The 15,598-nt window shown below is 35.0% G+C and overlaps 1 protein-coding gene across 3 annotated transcripts in view; it reads left to right on the top strand.

The window, feature by feature from the left end:
- The window catches only part of LOC139987219 (lachesin), a 163,351-nt gene that overhangs the window by 72,236 nt on the left and 75,517 nt on the right, over nucleotides 1–15,598 (top strand). For all 3 annotated transcript variants that reach the window (XM_072003222.1, XM_072003221.1, XM_072003223.1), the window contains exon 2: nucleotides 3,881–3,978. In XM_072003222.1, the coding sequence (XP_071859323.1) occupies nucleotides 3,881–3,978 (98 nt within the window). The remainder of the gene's footprint in view (nucleotides 1–3,880; nucleotides 3,979–15,598) is intronic.

Below are 15,598 nucleotides of genomic sequence, written 5' to 3'. Positions count from 1 at the left end.
TTTCAACTTTAATTTGTCAAATCTAATACACAAAACACAAGAAAAAACATGAAGCGGTCTCGTGTTTACGTCGTCTTTGTCTTTTAATTCGAATTCTAACCAGATAAACAAAGAACATTCTTATTCAATTTTCACACTTGTTACTGTAATTTTCTGACATGCTTCAGTAATGAGCATAGTGGCGCGAACAAAGCTCAAGGTGTTGTATTTACCGGTGATTTAATTAGACTGCGAGAGTTTTGCATTCAATAATGAACTTAACTTTCCGCAGTCCCTCTTAAGCATCAGAAGTTTATAATGTTTCATTAAATTCGAAGACGTAACACAGTGATCCACAAACTGAAACTATTTATTATATAGAATAATTTATTATATTAGTTTATAAACTTTTTAGTTAGTTCCTAGACTCCTTTGGGACCATATTCCAATGAATTCAATTCAATTCAAATGCCAATACAGCTTTAAAATCGGTAGACGCTTTAAAATCTCAGCATTTTTGCAACATTTTCTAAATTAATCCTCTTGTCTCTTGTTTAGTCATTTTTCGTTCCAATAGTATTCTTCTATCGTTAGAAAAATCGTCAAGTTTGAAGAAAATACGCAAGTATCGTCATTGATAAACATGATTTCTTGTTTCAATTGTACGCTAAGATATTCTGAAAATGTAAAAACTTCTTTCCTCACCCAGTAGGGACAAAACCAAAATTGTAACATATAAAGTTTAAAGATCACGGATAAATATTCCTATCCTTGCCTAAATATTTCTAGTAAATTATTATTTATTACAAAAAATTTATTAAGTTCAATGTAGACTAAAATAATTAATTTTTCTTTTCAACATACCAGAATTTGTTAGTACAAGAATCCGTAATTATTTCAGTTAGTTGTGAAATGATAAATTTCGATCCTCGACTGTACTTTGAAGCATTGTACATCGATTTGAGAACCTTTGAGGATGTAAACGAATTAAACCGTCACTAGCTGGTGAGAAGTCGAGAAATTAATGCGTATTGGCTCGCGTCTCTCTGAGATCGTGTCTTACCTATTTCCTGCGAGGATCAATACTTCCTTAGAACATGATTAACGTTTAATTATCGTTTATCGGTTCAATGGCGATGCCGTTGCTTGTTAGAGCCCAAGCAAGTAATATCGAACGAATTTAGACGCTATATATGTCGCTGTGTATATATATGCGGTGCTTTGAGAAAATCTCTCCGCAATAATAGGTGTTTGTTAATAAGCTATTATTGAGATCGTACAGCCATTCGCCAATGTCTTTGTGTATTGATTTGAGCCTATTATATCTGTGTATAATAAGGCTATTTTGTCTGTAAAACAAAGTCTCAACAAATTTTAGTGGAAAATTAATTTATCCCATGCCAAAAAAATCAATTCTGGAACTTTTTAAAAAAAGATATTTTAAATAGAAGCTATTTTCTAGTTTAACTAAAACTTCCAAAGCAATTTACTCAACTTACCATTTTGTCGTTCGAGTCCCTTTTTCAAAGAGTTATTTAATTTAGTGTGAACCGAATTTTTCAAAAAATATTAATATAATCTTTAAGTTAAAATAATAGATTACGTATACACAGTTATGTATAATAATAACTATGCATTGAGACTGTGCAATAACTGTGCGAAAATTTGCACGAATAAAGTTCACTAGAAAACTATGAGATAACGAAAATATGAAATGTTACGTTATATTGGATTTCATATGGCACTATTAGTCACATATATTTGAACTTCCCCAGGTTTACGATATGATCATACGTCATCGTATTTTTACCATAGTGAAGCTCGCTTTATTTGACCATTGAAATAAAATTACTTTTTTGTTAAAAATGTCTGTTATCTATATCTATTTTATTTCTTTTTTTTTTTTGTTAATCATATTTTTTAGTCTCTTATATTTATTGAACACAGTAGATTCTTTGCACATTTTTCATTTCATTTATTGATCATAAAAAATAAAATATATTCGTGTGTGGGAAATGTTCAAAAAAAGATTTGGTGAATTATACGAAAAAAATGTATTGATATGAGAAAAGTCGATGGCACAGAAGATTTTCTATACCTCGCAAAATTTTCATATTTTTGTTAGACATTTGCATTTCCAGAACCTTAACCTTTCACCCCAACACCGATGACGATCGACGTGCCATAAATTCACAATATGGCCAATGTAGCCAATGGCCTTGCCAGAACTGCAATTTTTGGGTCCAGTTTCCAACAACCTTCCGCATAATAAAACCTTGGGTCGCTTACGATATGAATCAAATATATTTCGATGGCTGATACATCTGTTAGGTATATGCTTGTACGGTATATTTAATGCATATATTCCTAAAAAATATATACTCTCGTTTTTTATTTTTAGTAGGCTATCAAATAGCTTCATATATGTCCTCTAGCAATTTAATTCAGTTAACATTTATTATTATTATTATTATTTATTTAAAATTAGCATTTAATATTTACTGTTTCAAAATAAGAATCGTAACAAATTTACCTTTTTACAATTTTAAGAATATTTTACTGTTGAATACGTTTCACCGAAAATCAATTAATAATGAAAACTAATTCAAAACTTATCTATAGTAAAAGAAAGAATTCGTGACAACGAATACCTCAAAATAATTCATATACATATGTAATTGCTAATTAGGAATAGTTCTTTAAGGAAAGACAATACGTTTTAACAATAGCAATTGCCAATTGTAATAAATCTATTTTAATGCTTATGCATTTAAAATATGTTATGATATGCAAATAAAATACGTGAAATACGGAAATATAATAAATGGAAAAATATACATCCATGTATAGAATACATGAAATATACGAAAAGTATGTTGAAAATGTGTTGTGATAAGGGAATATTTATTATTTAGAGAATTTTATTACAGCTTACGCTGTAATAAAGCGTAAACATTGTTTTCATGCGTATTAACCATAGTTCATCACAGATCTTTATCAGTTTAAGTTAGTTTATTATTTTTATATTTATAGTCCAACGTCACTTTATGTACGACTGGGGCGTATTAAAATTTATTCCAGTCCCGTTATTTAACTGCTATAGGCTCTTGAATATTCAATTTGTCTTTTAAAATTTCATCGGTTCGTACTGCAGCTTTCAAGCTGAAGCTTCTCCCCGAAACATTTCGGTGCAATTTCTGCTCCGCTATTTACAGTTTGATTTTATTTCATTTAATGTTAAAATATCGATGAGTTACTAATTCAAAAAATTTTAGCGAAAGAGGTTGAAATTTCAAGATAACGTAATTTTCATTCAACATGCCAAATAAAATTCGTTATCTTTGTTACAATATTTATCAAGTGAAACGTGCTTCTTTTCTTCCGTTTCTTTAATTATCCATCAAGACATAAACGATAAAATAATACAACAAATTAAAACAACAATACATAATACACAAAACAACCCGCATTGTTCTCAACTCTCTATAAAACTACACATTAACATAACCATCTTTTCATAAAATTTTATCCTAGAATTTCATAAAAATACGAAAACAAATCCCTTCGATCTCGATATCTTCCTTCTGCCCCTTTATTTTCATGAGACATACGATAACCGTTCCTTAGATAGTCATGATGATCGAACGAAGGTTGTGCTGAAATCAGGAGAATAAGGATTTTGTCGAGAAATATAAAGAGGCTGGCTTAGTCCCCGGTTGACCCGCTTACGTTAACTCGGCCCATTCACCGGCCCGAGTTTCTTGAGTACTTCGCAAACTTTAGCGCGCTCCTAGGTGGGTTATAAGTATAAGTAGCAGTAAGTAAGTAAGTGTGTATACCACGGTTATGTAAAGCGTTCACCGTGGCGGGATACTTAAGACGAGGACCTTTCGTGTTGCAGATTTACCCAGGTTCGGCACACCGTTGAACAACCTGACGGTCTCTGTGGGTCGCGAAGCTGTTTTCACCTGCATTGTGGAAAATCTTGGCCCGTACAAGGTGAGACGACACACGTTCTCGAGAATCTTTATTTTTCACGCGCCGTTGCAATGGTTTTGCAATTACCTCGCGTATTACACGTGTCGACTCCGACTCTGGGCAGTGTTTTTTGAAAGGAACAAATATTTTTCAACACATTTCCTGGGCATTGAGTGAGGTGTTTCGAGTGGCGCAGTGGTACGTGTAGCGTGAAATGTACACATACGTTAGCTAGAGAAAAGCAGGTGGACTTTCCTGATCGTTTTTTTCTTCCTAATCTCTTGTTATTAAAGAAGTTTAACGTTCTAAAATTATGTATTATTATAATATTGAATTAAAATGTATTAGGTTGTCCCAAAAGTTTCTTTCGTTTTATAAGAAAATAATAGATAAGAAAATAATAGATAAATAATAGATAAGGCACGACATTTTTTGTTTTATATTATGTTGTTTTTGTATATTTTATTACTACAAAATGGATCATATATAATTCAATAAAATAATATAGAACAGAAAATGTTATGCATCTATTATTTCCTCATAAAACGAAAGGAACTTTTGAGACAATCTAATATAAAAGAAGAATAATATAGAATTATTCTTAGAATTATTAGTCTAAATTTCTAATTAAGATTCTAGTTAGAACCCTGGCTTTATTAAAGTAGCAATAACAAATAGTATGATTAAATAATGGTTATCAAACTTTCTCAATAAGTAGAGATACCAGACCTTGATACCGGAAAAAATAAAAATTAATTTGTAGAATTTTCTTCCATGTATATATATGTATATATATGTTACCGTTATATTGGAATAGCTGTTAACTGTTGATTTCTTATAAAAATTATTCGACATAAGAATGCTATTAAACTGCCATAAACACCCATAGAACTTTATAACTAAGCCTCGTTCGGATTAAGTGAGTCGACTAACGAGAATGTGCGTGAAAACTTGAATGAATGTCTCACGTCAAGTAAATAACAAGTTGCCATTGATAAAATGGTTTCAGATCGCTCGAATTCGGTTTCAGTCGACTAATCTAAACGAGGCTCGACTTATTAAGATTTCGATTTTGTTTATAAAAAGATACGAGAGACTAGAAACAAATACCCAGAGAAAAAGAAGAGAACCGAGTGTGCAATACTTTTACCTGGCGCACCGTAACCTTGAACGCCACTGGTAAGTTTCATCAGCGATCGAAAGAAAGTTTATAAGACTTGTAGAAAAGGGAGGGAAAGCAAAGAAGGAACGTAGAAGGTATGAGAGAATCGAAACGTAGAGGTAGAGAGAATTTAACAAACGGTACAAATAAATTCGGAGCCAGAGAGATCCGGTAAGAATCCGTATCCAATGCGTATCTCGGCAACTCCATTTAAGTAGAAATAAAATCCCGCGGGGTGTGAGTTCAGCAGTTTGTTAAGTGGTTCGTCCCTCTTGCTCCTCTTCCTCTTCATTCTCTACCGACACTTTTATCTGTCTCTGTTTCCTTTTATCCTTCCTTCGTTTCTCTCTCTCTCTCTCTCTCTCTCTCTCTCTCTCTGCCTTATTCCTCCGAGGGACGGCCGAGGCATTTTCTCCCTCGCGAGGCGTTCCATTCGATTCGCCTAACCCTCTTAGCCGACTGTACCTCGCGCCAACCGCAAAGATACGAGTTATAGTTTTCCCGATAGAGGCATTCTCGTGACCGGGACTGTGTTTCGCCAATAAAAATGCGTAGGAATTGTTTTATGGCCGTACACGTGCGGCCAAACACACGCTGGTATGGAATCGATGCATTATCTTTATGCTGCTGGTCAATGACGTCTCGCCGGAAATGGAAACGTCGAGGTAACATCGTTGATGTGTTCGAAATAAAAAAAGAAGTAGGAAGAAACACGAATAACAGGAACTAATAAGCATGTTAACGATGTTAGACTTTTTATGTCATGATATAAAGCGGATAAATTAGTTCTTGCAATTAGAGAGAAGAATACAGTAATATAATATCTATACACATATGGATATTGAATTCTACGTTTAAAAATATTTATTCACGAAATTATGCTTGAATTAAAGTAAAACGTATACATATATATATGGGCCTAATATTAAACGTCATATAATATAGTATGTTACAACAGGATTGTAAACGAACTTTTAAATCATAGAATAATTTCGATCGTTTTTAATAGAAAGGGATAATAATTTCATCTTTTTTCACTGCAACGTTTATCCTGTAAACGCGCTAAAAGTGTCCGATAAACTACGAGCAAGAATTATAAAAGACGTGTTCTTGAGTGGGTTAAACTTGAATCTACAAAAGCTATTCTTGAAGGAAATTACTTACTCGTTAACATCTACGATTTCTGCATGAAATTCGAAACACGAAATATCCTATATAAAAATAGTAGATATTGATAAACGAAGTTTCCAAAAATTTGTTAATTAAGGAACAATTCACCATGAAGATTTATGGAAAGAATCTCCCAATCAGAAACATATTTCACTTTTTTAACTCCCTACTAGCCTAACGTAAATGCATTACACAGATAACTACTTAACTAAAACGGAATTTTACCATGAAAATGAACCGCTGATTGAGAAAGTTATATTTTCGATGCATTCGAGATAAGACGCTTACAAGTCTACTGCAAATAATATATTAGGTTTGGTACGTCGGCTTTTGATTACTTTAGAAATTGCCGTAGACGAGGCGATGACATAAATTCGTCGCATCCAGAGGAAATACCGATGACAGGAGCACGTCGAACAGCCGATAAAGTAATCGTAAACTTGGCTTCTCGCTCGCGAGTACGCCAATTATCATCTAAAAGCGGAAGATTAACTTCCACCGGTGGCGCAGCTGGGTAACGATGTAAATTCGCCCGTCGAACGCGTTAGTTCCGTGCGATTCGTTACCAGCGAGTAAATACACTCGCATTAAGAGTTCCTTTCGCGACGATTTTAAACTTTGCTAATTACTTCATCAGCCAGCTAATTGAATCCGTATCGACATACCTCAAATATACAATTGTATTGCTAAATTTCAAAGGAAATCAAGGTACAAGGGAACGTTGAATACGCTCTAGAATACGTATATACATATATCCTAGGTATATACAGGTGTATAACAGGTTAATATTGCCGGAAGCATGGAGTCGATTATTGAAAGCGCGCCCCTTTTTACTGATCAAGCGGCATTCGTTTCTATTTTTCCTCATTCCACTCGTTCCTTTTTTTTTTTTTTTTTTTATGATTATAATGCTTGTTAGCGATGAAAACGTTTTTAAAGGTAAATTAGTTTATTAACTTTGGAACAATTTATAGCAAGTATCCATTTGAACTGTGTATGATCAACGAGTATAAATGAAGGTGAGCTGTATCGATTAAACTCTATTTCTATTTGACTCATTTAATGTCTAATGTAGTTTAAACTACATTCTACAAAGTATGTAAGTAAAGTGTCTACAATACAAGAGAGTCTTTTCATTCAAGATTCTTAAAAACAACATCTGATAACCTGTTGAACATACTGGCTCTCAAAACGGCATGCTACACATAGCTCGTTTTATTTTACTTTTTCGAAATGATCGAATCCCAACATTTTTCAATTGATCAAATCTCAAACTGATCAAAAATAATTATAGATGAAACACTTGAACGCTAAGATTTGTCTTCTGTTACATTTCAATTTTTTTAATTGAATATTCTCTAAAGTTTTTCCAAGAGAGGAGAACAGAGATGTTCATTAGCGATTATGTATATTCTTTTACTTGGATCAAACGAATTAACGTTAATTGAAAGTTTCGATTTTGCTACGGGGGAAACGTAAGTGGTTAATATTAACATGCTCTTTCCGCTACCCGGTTGGAATTTGTGAAAATTAAACAACGTTGGTAGATGAAAGCGAATATACAGTTTGCACATTTCCCGAAGTCGGCGGGAAATTTTAAAATTTCATTAAAGAGTCGAAATTACTTCCTGTGGAAGCGGCAGTGAGGAAGGGGGCGACCCTAACCTCCGCCGACCCGCGTATTTTTACGCTGTTAAACCTAATTGAAGTTGGAACCCTTGAAATTTGTCGGAGTTCGCCAGATTAGCATCGAGAGAATTTTTTTTTCGTCTCGTTAAAATAATCGTTCCCACTTGAGTTTCTTGTTTTCCACCGCTCAGCGATTTAGCGAGATTTCATCACCGAACATTTTTTTTGTTTTTTTACTGAGAAACTTTCTGATAGTAAGGTAATATTGAAATATGCAAGATATATGAAACGTGACAGGAGGATATCTTCGGGGATATGGGTAATATCAAAAAATGTTAATAATCAATTATTGGCAGTACGTATATGTCGTACGTTACTTTCGCTATAATATAATTATTTTTCAATAAAGAAACTCCATTCATTCTTCTTATTCATACTTTTATTTATATTTGTTACTCATATTTATGGCTTTATCTACCGTAATCATTTCAAGTTAAGAAACGTTAATCGTTTTGTAATGGAGATTTAGAAGTTTGTATTGGAATATGAAAATCATTAGTGATTATTATTATCGATTGTTAGCGATGTTTCATTTAGCTTATGAGTAGATTTAAAATCAGAGTTAAATTGTGTATCTATTTCGTTAGCAAGTTCTGGTTCACTTAACCCGGAATAGATTCGACTCTAATAGAATCGTCATTTAATTTCCGTTGTTTAATCCAATGAAGATTACGTTCTACTTTGCAGCGAAATGGCAAGTTTGGAGGAATTTAAAACACGATAAATGGAAAAGATTAAAGAATTATTTCCTAATAAGATAAAGTTTATTTAATTGGAGGTATTAATAAAAATCGAGTAGAGGGATTATTATATTTTATATGTATAATAAAATTTTATTATAGTTTATATTTATAATTTTTTTTTTCGAAATTTCTACGTTTTCTATTAATTTCTATGTGACTTTTTTCTACGTTATTGCATCTCGTTTTTATCTTAGTATATCGTAAATTATACAGAGCCTTGTGTCGAGTCGTTCGACATTTTTGTTCGAAATGTTTTATTTATGTCATCGAGAAAGAAAAAAACTCTTTCCCGTTTCAACACGAACAAGTCTTTCGACTCTCTTCTTTTGTTTGCTGCATTTCGACGCGTAATAGTGAGATCGAGCTTCGTTTCTTGCCACAACTCGTTTCAACAAAGCATCGTTTGCATTTTCATAGTATTGTACGTTTTTAAAGCAGAAATCGCGAACGCTTTTTCCTTTGAACATTAAATGACGCAAGAAAGATTGATCGAATAAAGAAAGCAATATTTACGCAAAATGCAGATTAATTGACACAGTTATAGAGATATTACAACAGCACATAAGAATAGTTCATTATTATCGATCGTTCGTTAAATAATTGATTCTTCAATTTCACATTCTTTTTTAATGTTGTTATTTTAATGGAAATATCGAGAACAAAAGTAGGCCACATTTTTCCGAACGTGATTTTATAGCACTGGTTTAAATTAAATTAAATATTTTGTACTTATATTCATTTGAATAAATTCAGTATATTCCGTTTTTATATTTTATATTAAAACTGAGTCTGTTATGAGTATACTCGTCACTCGAATTCCTCATTTCCAGTATATAACAATCTTCTACTTTTTAATGCGTCATATCATTTTCTGAAAAATAAATTATATCATATTAAGTATAAGTACAGAACAGAATTATTGAAGTTTTTGCGTAATATCCGTAGGAACTTTATTTATTGAAGAGTAAAGGTAAACCATTTCGAACTCTTTTACAGCAATTCCCTTGACTCTATATCATTTCTACTTCTTATCTCTATTAAAATAAATCTCAATACTCACTTCCATCAGTTTCAAAGAAAACACAATTCCAATTCGCAATTACGCAAGTTCCATAGAAACTTTATCCGCTGAAAACTAAAGCTAATCAAACCGTTCTCAACTCTTATACACCAGTTCCCTCAACTTTATATCATTTTCTTATATCTTTTATTATGACAAACCGTAATATTCAATTTAATGAGTTTCAAAGAAAAACAATCGCAATACGTAATATCCATAAAAACTTCATCTACTGAAAAATAAAGCTAATCAAACCCTTCAATGCGCTCAAATCTATTTTAAAAGTCTAGAAAAAAAGAACACGAAGTAGCCGTGTCTATCCGAACACCAGAAAGTTACAGTGCAATCGCGTTTTTCTGCTGGAATTATGTAGCGAACCCGGGCATCGACGTGCAGGATCGCGAGTCGTACGACAGTTTTCCAACGATCACTGACATTCATACTCGTCCACAAAACGTTCGTACGTTCCGTCGCGACTGCCCCATCAGATTACCGGTTTGATCTCGCAAGAGCCAGCCAAGTCTGCCAAATGGTTGCATACCGTTCCGCCATTTCGCTTCCAGCTTAAACGAATATACCGGAGCTGTAATGCAGTTTTCACGATCGTAACTTTATCGACCGGCGGATCGAGTGCCAAGTATCGCGTGTACTCGTATATACTTTGCTGTATGGTTGCATTGTTCGAGAAAGTCGCTCGTAAAAGTCGTGGAACCGCGAAAAGCTTAAGGCGAGGTTTCATCGCGGCGAATAACGTCGGCGGCCAGTTCTACGATTCTCAGCCGCGACGTTCCAGCTAATACGTAATATTACGGTGGAACATGGCGTGCAAGCAGCAGTGCCAGCTACATATTCAATGAGCAATACGATAGAAACGAACGAGTGAACGGACGTGAGAGTTGAGTCGTGAATGTTAATAGAAGTTCGAGTAAATTATAATTGGAGAAATAAACGATAACAGGACGGGATTTGATTATGCGTTAGTGTGTTGGTGGAATGCCAAGATTTTAATGGAAGTTTATTTAATGCAAGGTAATGGTGGGAAGAGAGATATTGGTGGAAGAAGCATAGTTGGATTCATGTGCTGACTATAAGGAAATGGTTTGAATTTAGAGGTTGATAGGATCTTAGAATTTGTTTGTTAAGTTTCGAAATGGGCTGGACTTTTTGTCTTCCGTATTTGCTATGTCACGACGATTTTGCTGACGATTGTAAGGAGACCGTTAATGGCAAGGGAGATAATCGAGGATAAGATCGTAGAATTAGGTTGTTGAATTTTGAAATAAGTTGGAATTTCTTCTCTTCGTTAGACGGGACAAAAATTATTTATTCCGCAGTCGATTATTTGCATTGATTTTGCATATAATTTCACATATAAAAATATAAACACGAGATACGGGAAGGGAATTCTCTGAATGGAAATCATAAAGGGATGAACTAAACGGAATTGGGGTTCAAGAAAAGGAAGATAAGTCTAAATGGTATTTTATCACCGAGTGCCGGGTCAGATTCTGGTCATTTTTCTCTAATACTGCAGTTTTTCTCCCTCTTAAATTTGGTGCTTACCCTAGATTCCTGAAACTTGTTCCAACGCCCGTATTATTTCCTTCTACCATTTATTTCGATCTCTCTTATATCTTACGCGCGAGTTTTGAGAAATGATCTTCCTCGAGTTAATATCTTTTATCATATTACAATCTGGTAAATTGTAAAATTGTGAAACATAAAGCCATAACTTACAATTAGGTTATATTAGCTTATACAAGTCGCTTATCAATTCACTGATATTGTAAATTAATAGATAATCGCGCGAATAATTTTCTTAGAAAATACAATTATTCCACATCTAACTGCGAGAAAATTTTCTATACTCCCGAATTTATATTAAAAAAGGTGATCCAAAGGAAGGACGGGTGCGCATAGTTTCAAGGTCTCAGAGGAATTCTTCGAATACTTGGGCTGTCGTAACCATCGGCATTACGAATAATTAATACGGCGGTTTGTTTGCATGGGCAATCACAGGGCAGCTCGTGCACACAAGTTCTCTGAGGCTCTTATCGAGCCGCCTCTCTTGCTCCTCTACTTCGGCTATTGACTTCGAGACGCGGGATTCGCCCTGCATTCTCCGAGGTTAACCTCCTTACTTCGAATAACCCCGCATTAGAGCCGACAGCAGACACGCGTCGGAAATCGTGCGTCTAGCTGCCTCGAGATCTTCAGGTAATTACGGATTCTTAATAGGCCCGACCATTTAGTAGAAAGCACGCTCTAATAGATGATCCTCGAGGCTCGAGGACCCAGCCAAATTATACAGAACGGTGTAAAAAAGGAACAATATGAAAGGGGATTATTAGATCTGAGAAATGGGACGTCTAGCTTCCTTATGGAGTTGTTTTAGAAAGAAGTCTATGATTAGACTGCGAATTTTCATGTGTTTGTGTGGGAAATTTAATGGTACCCAGAATGCACCATTGGATGTAAAAGTAGAATATTTATTATAGTTAGGGATGGAGCACTCGAAATCTGGAAATCTTGAAACCTTTCGAAACTCAGAATGAAATTTGTGCTTAATAAATTTTACGTTTAACTTCTTATGTATCAATATAATACGATTTGCTAGAAAAATTATAGAAACTAAGAAATTAAAGAAGGAATAATTGATTTAAAAGTATTTTACAATTTGTGAAATTGACTTCGATTTCAGAATATCCAGAAATGAAAGGAAATTATTAATAGCATAACATAATGTCCTTTTCTCGGTTCAATTTTCTCCAATCTTTTCTAATAAAAGATTCACTTGAATTTATTCCTTTCGTTATTTCGGAAGAAATTATATGATTAATCAAAGGAAAGCAAATAAACTGCACAACGAAACGACGAGAGGCAAATATGCACGCTATCAAGATTTCTATTTAAGCCTTGTGAGCTACGCAATGGGTTAAGATCTTGAGATGCAACAGAAACGATTAAATTCGCAAATCTCTTCTAATACCTCTACATTTCGCCATCTCGACCGAGATGGAATGTTTCTTCACAGACGAATACCTTAGTACAAAGAGAGAATTCGTCAGACAAAGTATCGAGAAACCATTGTATCATTTTGACCGTAGCAAACATGCAACCGATCGAGCGAATACGTAAAGGACATCTCAACGATTGAAGGAGAAACGGACAAGAATAGAATCCTGAATTGCGTGTTTCCTCTGTCTCGTAGAATTTGCCCGCTTCACACAGTCAGACCGCTGATATTAATACCGTGATAACGCTAACTGTTTCGAACTGGATAGAATTTGCCGGTGGTGGGGAATAGTATCTTGAGATACAGGCTTTTGAGCCTTTAGGTCGATGGCAAGGGCCACTGGCGGATGAAACAATTATTAGATCGAGTCAAAGGAGGATAGTGGAGGCTCTTAAGGAAAACGGAGTGCGTTGCATCCTTGAATACAATTGCAATACCACGTCTGAATTTGCATATAGTTATCTCTATCCTATGACTTCTCTTTCGTCTTTGTGGCTGGAATTCAAAATTGCGTTGCGTTTATTAAATTTACGCCCGGCAATACCGCGATTAGGAAATCGACGAACGAATGCCCTCTGGGCCGAATTACCCTAACGATGAGGGTAATAACATCCGAGTAATTAGATCGTGAAAACGTTTCGCCAGCTTCTAAGTGGTGTACTGGTTGTTAAAAAACGTAGACGATGCTTTTCGACGTTGGATCCATAAACTAGATGGAACGAAAATTGAAAAATCAAACAAGACGTATCTAAACTATCCTCCATAACTTACACCTACAAACATGAAAAATTGCTTAAAAACGAATATCAAAGCCATTCGTTTAATTTAACAATCCATTAAACTGCATCATAAATCTATTGATACAATAATCGTCAATCTAAAGCTTTCAAAATGCACGAATTTTTCCTGCGGTATGTCAAAACCATTCGCACTTATAAATCTTCAGTGATCTTTCACGAGAATGGAGACGTGTAGATATATGATGTCGGGTTAGTAATTTGATCGGTCTTGCCTCGACGAAATACTCGCAGCACGGAGGTCGGAAAGTCGCATTCCAAAACGGGGATTTATCATCGATACTCGGGGGCGGTGACCGAAGACGGCAAATGTTCGAACGTCAGTTGCATCGGATGCAGCCCCGCTTCCACTTATCGACGCAAAATATTTGCCAGAAATCGCTCTACTCTGTCCTTCCTTCTTCTCGATACCGGATATACGATAGAATTTCCGCTTGAATCTTCGCGAGCTCTTGGCGAGCTCTCTCACGTGTATTACGAGTGGAGCAGCAGCCGTTGCGTTTGCAACAGTGACAAACGGAAAGGGTACCTTGTAATCTAGCTGGCGAGAACCGTGAGAATCGAAAGGTGAAGATGAAGCTGCAAGTAGTCAAGGAAAGTGGAGTGGCAACGTTTTCACGACGCATACATCCTATCTATATGTGTTACGTACACTCACAAGGAGGGAAAACGACATCCGAAACGCGGACAATGTAAAAGCTTTTGCCAAGGATGTGATGTCTATGGATGGTCTATATTGGTGGTTCTTAATGTTTCGTGAAATGATTGCTGGGCGATGCTTAACGTAGATTGTTTTCCTTTTTCCTTTCATTGCTGCCTACGATCTAACGTTTTACGCATATTTTTTTTTCATTTAAGTCTGAAATTCTTACTTCATCCAAGTAACTTCCTCGTTTATATTTCTTCCTGTTGAGTTTAAAGTACACAAGCCGTCTCATTCGTGAATTTAAAGTACACAAGTTTTCTCATTCTTCCGCTGTTATATTAAAGGCTAATACAATATACAGCAAGTTTGATTTTTACGTGCAAACTTTGAAGTTAACTGAGTCAAACTCTATCTTGCCTTATCTATAGTAGCATCAGTACAATAAGAATGATAATACGATATGATCGTAAATTATTATATAATTTAAAACATTTTAAGCAGTTCTTGTATCGATTTATGCTCTTTTATGCCGTTATTCTTATTTCAATCCAACAATTAACTCAGACAAGCATCTTCCGTTTCGTATGTCCTAACAACTTCATATATCCATGCACCCTCTCTTTCTCCATTTTATAATTCCTTCGTGGCTTCTAACTAACTCAATTATTACCCAAACAATAATCCATCAAATAAAATTCTACATTATTAACAGCAGATAAATACTCTGAGAACGATGAACGTATAATACAATTTTAAATAACACAAAATTAATTAGTCTCGTTAGTCAAGAATTTTCTATATTCGAAGAAACAATCATACTTAAACGAAAATAGAAACGAATCTTCGCTCAAATCCCATTTAACCTCTCTCCGAATGAACAAATTGCAAACCTCCGGTAACACAGAACAAAATGTAATCCTTAACACAACTGAGAAATCACGTTCGTCATAATCCAGTGTACGTGTCGCGTTCTCAACAGGTAGCGTGCATCTTGTACCGGAAGTACACGTACAGGACTAATGGGAACGCCGCAATGGCTTTCTTTCATCTTTGCCTTTTCGTTTTTCTACGTCTCTCGTTCTCTTCTAATCCGAGTATCCGAGCACTCGAACGCGTTTCGATTCGGTATTACGACGATATCGCGACTCGTGCTTGCGGCAATTGTCGGGAATTAATTGGACTTTATCACGTCAAACGAATCAGTTCGGTTAAATTACTTCACGGTTGTTTAGTTTCAGTTCGCGTGAATAGCCAGAGAGGTTGAACCATCGACGCGCCCGAGAGGTTGATTTGTGCAACGCGTTCAACACGTTTTCCCTCTATTTTCCGTGTTCCCGGCCACGAGAGGGCCATCCTAC

The sequence above is a fragment of the Bombus fervidus genome, chromosome 5 (genome assembly GCF_041682495.2).
Source record: "Bombus fervidus isolate BK054 chromosome 5, iyBomFerv1, whole genome shotgun sequence".
Lineage (NCBI taxonomy): Eukaryota > Metazoa > Arthropoda > Insecta > Hymenoptera > Apidae > Bombus > Bombus fervidus.
This window is presented reverse-complemented; position numbering and strand designations above follow the sequence as displayed.